Source organism: Salvelinus sp. IW2-2015, linkage group LG27 (genome assembly GCF_002910315.2).
Source record: "Salvelinus sp. IW2-2015 linkage group LG27, ASM291031v2, whole genome shotgun sequence".
Classification (NCBI taxonomy): domain Eukaryota; kingdom Metazoa; phylum Chordata; class Actinopteri; order Salmoniformes; family Salmonidae; genus Salvelinus; species Salvelinus sp. IW2-2015.
Window position 1 is genome coordinate 18,927,753 of NC_036867.1, and position 6,722 is coordinate 18,934,474.

A 6,722-nucleotide genomic window follows, 5' to 3' on the forward strand; every position below is an offset into this window, starting at 1 on the left:
TAGTCAACTAACGTGAATTCAACGTGAAATAAACAAAAAAAATTGGCACCACGTCATTGGATTTAGGTTAAAAGTTGGGGAAGGGTCGTTCAAAATTCTGACGCAGTTGTCGAGTCAACACATCCGTCATTGCTGCTGTGAACCGCAACACAAGAGACATGCCAAACGGGAGATGTATAAAAAACATTTATTACAGTTGGTCGGAAGTTTACATACACCTTAGCCAAATACATTTAAACTCAGTTCTTCACAATTCCTGAAATTTAATCGTAGTAAAAAGCCCCTGTCTTAGGTCAGTTAGGATCACCACTTTATTTTAAGAATGTGACATTTCAGAATAATAAGAGAGAGAATGATTTAATTTCAGCTTTGATTTCTTTCATCACATTTCCAGTGGGTCAGAAGTTTACATACACTCAATTAGTATTTGGTAGCATTGCCTTTAAATTGCTTAACTTGGGTCAAACGTTTCAGTTAGCCTTCCACAAACTTCCCACAGTAAGTTGGGTGAATTTTGGCCCATTCCTCCTGACAGGGATGGTGTAACGGAGTCAGGTTTGTAGGCCTCCTTGCTCGCACACGCTTTTTCAGTTCTTCCCACAAATCTTCCATAGGATTGAGGTCAGGGTTTTGTGATGGCCACTCCAATACCTTGACTTTGTTGTACTAAAGCCATTTTGCCACAACTTTGGAAGTATGCTTGGGGTCATTGTCTATTTGGAAGACACATTTGAGACCAAGCTTTAACTTCCTGACTGATATCTTGAGATGCTTCAATATATCCACATAATTTCCCCTCCTCATGATGCCATCTATTTGTGAAATGCACCAGTCCCTCCTGCAGCAAAGCACCCCCACACCATGATGCTGCCATCCCCGTGCTTCACGGTTGGGATGGTGTTCTTCGGCTTACAAGCATCCCCCTTTTTCCTCCAAACATAACGATGGTCATTATGGCCAAACAGTTCTATTTTTGTTTCATCAGACCAGAGGACATTTCTCCAAAAAGTACGATCTTTGTCCCCATGTGCAGTTGCAAACCGTAGTCTGGCTTTTTTTGTGGCGGTTTTGGAGCATTGGCTTCTTCCTTGCTGAGCGGCCTTTCAGGTTATGTCGATATAGGACTTGTTTTTACTGTGGATATAGATACTTTTGTACCGGTTTCGTCCAGCATCTTCACAAGGTCCTTTGCTGTTATTGATTTGCACTTTTCTCACCAAAGTACGTTCATCTCTAGGAGACAGAACACGTCTCCTTCCGGAGCAGTATGACGGCTGCGTGGTCCCATGTTGTTTATACTTGCGTACTATTGTTTGTACAGATGAGCGTGGGACCTTCAGGCGTTTGGAAATTGCTCCCAAGGATGAACTAGACTTGTGGAGGGCTATACATTTTTTTCCTGAGGTCTTGGCTGATTTCTTTTGATTTTCCCATGATGTCAAGCAAAGAGGCACTGAGTTTGAAGGTGGGCCTTGAAATACATCCACAGGTACACCTCCAATTGACTCAAATGATGTCAATTAGCCTATCAGAAGCTTCTAAAGCCATGACATCATTTTCTGGAATTTTCCAAGCTGTTTAAAAGGCACAGTCAACTTAGTGTATGTTAACTTCTGACCCACTGGAATTGTGACACAGTGAATTAAGTGAAATCATCGGTCTGTAAACAATTGTTGGAAAGATTACTTGTGTCATGCACAAAGTAGATGTCCTAACCGACTTGCCAAAACTATAGTTTGTTAACAAGAAATTTGTGGAGTTGTTGAAAAATTAGTTTTAATGACTCCAACCTAAGTGTATGTAAACTTCCGACTTCAACTGTAATTGATGCAATTTCAATGTTGTTTGAGTGGCTTTGTTTATCACCAAATTAGCTTGAGATGATTTTACTGCAACACTGCATCCAAGTTGCTTGACGTAGACATTTTGAAAGAGCTGTAAGTCAAGGCGAGCTCATTAATATAAGCTACCAGCCCCCTCAGCCTGTCTTTTCAAACTTTCTGGTAGTTAGCCTTGAGAGAAAAGTACTTTTCAGAATGACTGTTCAGGACCTTTAAGGTTAGGCTTAGGTAACATGCTAAGTACTTGCAATGTAAATAAAAAGTAGTTAGTAGTTAAAATAGGTACTAATAAGCTAAAATGCTAAAGTTGTCTGTGACAAGATTCAACCATGCAGCCTTTGGGTTACTATACATTCAAGTTTTGCCTTAAGTAACATTCTCTCTTATGTAACTATACCAAAAGTGACATATCATACTAATCTGAGTCTCCCAGATTTACATTTAATATGTTACGTCTTGTTTATGAGACCAGGCTGCTCCAATAGACTTTAAGAGGCCAAACATGAACAATCCCCTATGCCTTTGTTATTAATCTATAACATACCTAGTCCTATTTACTTTATGCATCTCTTTGTCTAATCCTCGATGCAGTGTTGTAGTACTCAAGACCGGTTTCGGTCTCGAGTCCTATCTCGAGATCACAGTGTGTCTCGGTCTTGTCTCGGCGTAGGATACACTCGATCTTGATGGTATCGTACAATGAGTACGCAAAATTTCTTGCTGAGACCAAGCAAAATAATCACACTCCTTTCATGACAAAATGTCCTATTGAAACCTGGACTTCCTACTTTACTCGTAACATTTTCTGCCCGTTACTTTCATTGAGAAATATCCTCAAACTTTGTTGTGCTTGTCAGAATTTCCTTGATTCGCTGGTAAGGAAGAGTGGGGGATATCGTTTAAAAGTTGCCCCCCCAGTATTAGTAACGGGAGACCGGGGGAAGTTGCAACATAGTGTCTTTTTTATCTATTATTGACCTGCTTGGGTTAGTGATCATTTGTAGACTGGCTCTCTACTTGCCTTTCGCATGCATTTTCCCCCCCATTCTGAATGTCTACAGGATCCATATGTTGTTCTGAAATATGAACACAGAAATACTGGACATTTTGAAGTCTTATTATGGTGACAATTTGACACAATTACAACCATGTTCTTGAATTGGACTCACATTTGTCTGGTCTCCGTCTTGACTTGGTCTCGTACCTCTACCGGTCTCGATCTTGGCTCAGACTCAATTTGCTCCGGTCTTGGTCTTGCTTTAGGTGGTCTCGAAAAACACTCTGCCTTGATGTAATTACTTTCTAGTCATGCTTGTGTGAGATGCAAAGTGCCTGTCTCCCTAAATTAAACCATTCCCTCTTTCCAGGTAGTCTGATGAGATACATACTTCATGGTTTCTCTACGTCCCAAATGGCACTCTATTCCCTATGTTGTACACTACCATGACCAGGGCCCAGTGCGGGCATAGGGCAGTAGGCTGGATTCAAACCTTTAACACAACCTCTCTCCACTGTAATCCTCTTCAATAAAGTAAAAAAATACCTTAAAATATTTATTCAATAAAAAAAAGAAAAAGGTAATGCACTATGCAGGGATTTGGGTGCAATTTGGGACACAAACTATATATCCCCATTGCCAGAAATCAAATGACAACACCCTCAGCTCTGTCATCAAACAGCCTCTATACTATGATCCTGAATCTGTGGTTATTAATTCCACTCCAAGCCTTTGTTTAGCTCTTCAAGTAACTGATATTTATAGCAGCTCAGATATCACCTCTCTACCACCATCTCCTTTTTTTCAGAGCTCCCATGTGCTATTTTATGTTATTACACACATACAGATGACACAGTACACACACTCAGATCCGCAGTAGGCTACACAACACAAGTCCAATCAGTGCGCTTCCCGGCAACAGTGCAAGGCACACTGGGACTCATTAAAAACAATAACTGTCTCAAACACTCAGGCAGTCCGCAGACACTGACAAAAAAAAATACAAAAAATAAAACAAGCATGAATTTCAACAATGAGAGGGATTCTCCAATGATTGTGTCAGAATTCTCTGTGGGAACACGGCTGACTCATTCAGGATTAACAGAGACAGAGCCTGCGTTCCAAATGGCACCCTTTTCCCATAATGCACTACTTTTTATCGGGGCCAATAGGGCTCTGATCAAAAGTAGTGCACACTAGGGCATACGGTGCCATGTGGGACGCAGACACTCAACAGTGGCTCCAAAGCTAAAAACACCATTTTGATCAGTTCTCTTAAATGTTGTACCATTCTCATCCCTATTCCTTTCACAAAATGATTTTTCCAGTTAGAGTTTCACTGAGAGCATTGTGGGAACTTGTTGTTAGACTGGCACAGATCGAGACAAGGTGAAAGACCAACAGTCAGAGGGAATCAGACAGGACAGACATATTGGCCTGCAGTTTTATTGAGGCCTACTAAGAAACAGAGTAAAGTAAAATAAGACATTGTCACATTCCAAACGTACATATGGCAACTGACTCCATGATCTGATCCTGGTTCAGAGAGAATGATACTGCAGGTCACCACTCCCACACAGACACTAGACACACACTGATTCAGGATCAATAAGATGACAGCAACCCTGCTTATCATTCTGACAGGGGCACCAGAAACACTCACCTCTAAAATTCAGCTCTATGCCACCTGGTAATAAACCTACTGTCTCTGCACTGCAAGGAAACCTCAACAAAAAAGGGACCATTTATCCACAAAGGCTTCTGAATGTTACACACAGTGTTAAACTGGGGCAAGGCAGGGAAAACCAATCAAAATACCTGTATAAACGGCAGATTTCCATGTCAAGACTAAAATCAACCAAGAACGTGTATGTGCTATCCTTTAGAGATTACTACCATGCCAATAAGCACATATCTATCTAGAGAAAGGAAAATGTATTTATTTTTATTTTTTTACAATTTACATAGTAGATATCATGTAGTATGTTTTTATGAATAGGACACCAATAAACTCATGAGCCACACATAGTTCTCATTTTAAAGGGGCAATCTGGGATTGGTGCATCTATTTAAGGATTTCTAAATTAATTATATACGTGTCTAAACTGTCTAACCCCATCAGGAACCAAAATAAGCTTGTTTTACTCCATTGTTTGAAAACAATGTCACTGTAAACAAATACTGTATAGCTTAAAAACATGGTTAAAACGAATATTAGAAAATTATACAGTAGTTGATTATTTTAATCATTAACGTCAACCTGGGACACTCACTAAGTTTCTGTCCTGAAGTTGAAACCTGTCAATTAACCTGCCCTGTTTTGATCTTCCATTTCCCCTGGTTAGTATTAGTGAGAATACCTAAACGCTAGCTTTTTTGTCTATTTTACTTCTGTGTTTTTCCATAAACTATACCTTCCGCGGACCATATGCCCGCCCAAAAGCCCATCTTTCGCATTGCAACACCTGGGCAGGTAAGTATATTTTTTTACTTTAATACAAAATGGTCACATATTGACCACGACTCTCGACTTACCATATTTGCTGTCAGCGAAGGTAGTTGAAAGACACTGGGAAAGATACAACACAGCGAAGATGGAACACGGTGAATCCATTAGGCTACTCTTTACTAATCCATTGCACACCTTTGCTAAAACATCATAATGTCAGTTTTCGATAAAGATGGTCGAAAATCGCTGGATGAAATAACAGCGAATTAAAGTCGGAGATTTGCGGAGCAATGTCTCGGGTCCGCCACTTCACTCCTGCAGTCGCGACAGGATTCAGCACCGCGAACAGCAACCTTCAGAAGGCGCCCCTCCTAAATTCTGACGTCAAACAGGCATGGCGAGGGGCCCGTGCATGGTCGCTGAGTATGCACCTCATGCATTAATCAATGATTTGCCAGTCTAACCACGAACATGGTACAAACAGACACGAAAAAAAAGACAAAGTGAAATTGAACAGAAGTTGATGAAATAAAACAACTCTAGCGAAGGCAATAGAAAAGGTAAAAGCAAAATATGCAATACCAATAAATCCAAGTGGGCTAGAGGGAAGTCTTTTCAAGTCTATCAGAAAGTCAGTCACTCAGTACACGATTTATATTTATACAGGGGACTCGTACCAGGGTTCAATCACCAGCTGTAATGGGAATGCAAATGCATCGCAAATGGCACCCTTTCCCCCCCTATAGGCCCTGTTCAAAAGCAGTGCACTAACAGTCTAATGTAAATGAACGCATTAATAGTGGACTCAACATCTGAATAAACCATCAAGTTAATATCATTTTCTGTAACAGTAGCAGGAGAATTCTATAATACCATATCATAATATATCATGGCTACTCAAGTGTATACAGAATACTTGTAAAAACCATAGATAGGTTGGTTGGCTGTTTAGCAACAAAACCGATGCACGCGCAAGCATGGGATAAAAAGGTTGCGGTTGGCTTAGATTGTTGACATGTAAGCTATATTTCGTCTGCATACATTAATTTGCACAATGACCACTTGTCTCTCAAATACAACTTTACAGTTGTTGGTTCACCAGCAAGCGAAGTTTAGCCATATTAGCATTGACATAAAATCAGTGAGAACACCTCAAAACAAGACATGGTATCAACAACATGAAACAAACGACCCACTATCGATTCTCCACATCGTAGTTTGTCATTCTTGCTAGCAATCTGGCCATCAAGAATCAGAACAGGCGGACTTCTAAACCATGGAAGCGCCCACGTCGTTATCGTGAGTTGTCAGCCAACATATATGGTAAAAACATGCATGACTTACTTGACTTTTGCGCTCTAGGGAGCATGTTAGGTCACTCACAAACTTCCTCCAGTGGGTTCGGTGTTGGGCGGTAACCTGTGGGTTTCAGGTT

General features: G+C 40.6%; 1 protein-coding gene across 3 annotated transcripts in view; it reads right to left on the reverse strand.

Moving 5' to 3' along the window:
* LOC111953520 (receptor-type tyrosine-protein phosphatase N2-like) overlaps window positions 1-5,628 on the reverse strand; it is a 251,504-nt gene extending 245,876 nt beyond the window's left edge. For all 3 annotated transcript variants that reach the window (XM_023972863.3, XM_023972862.3, XM_070435454.1), the window contains exon 1: window positions 5,374-5,628. In XM_023972863.3, the coding sequence (XP_023828631.1) occupies window positions 5,374-5,452 (79 nt within the window). In that variant the 5' untranslated portion in view covers window positions 5,453-5,628. The remainder of the gene's footprint in view (window positions 1-5,373) is intronic.
* Between the last annotated feature and the right edge of the window lie 1,094 nt (window positions 5,629-6,722).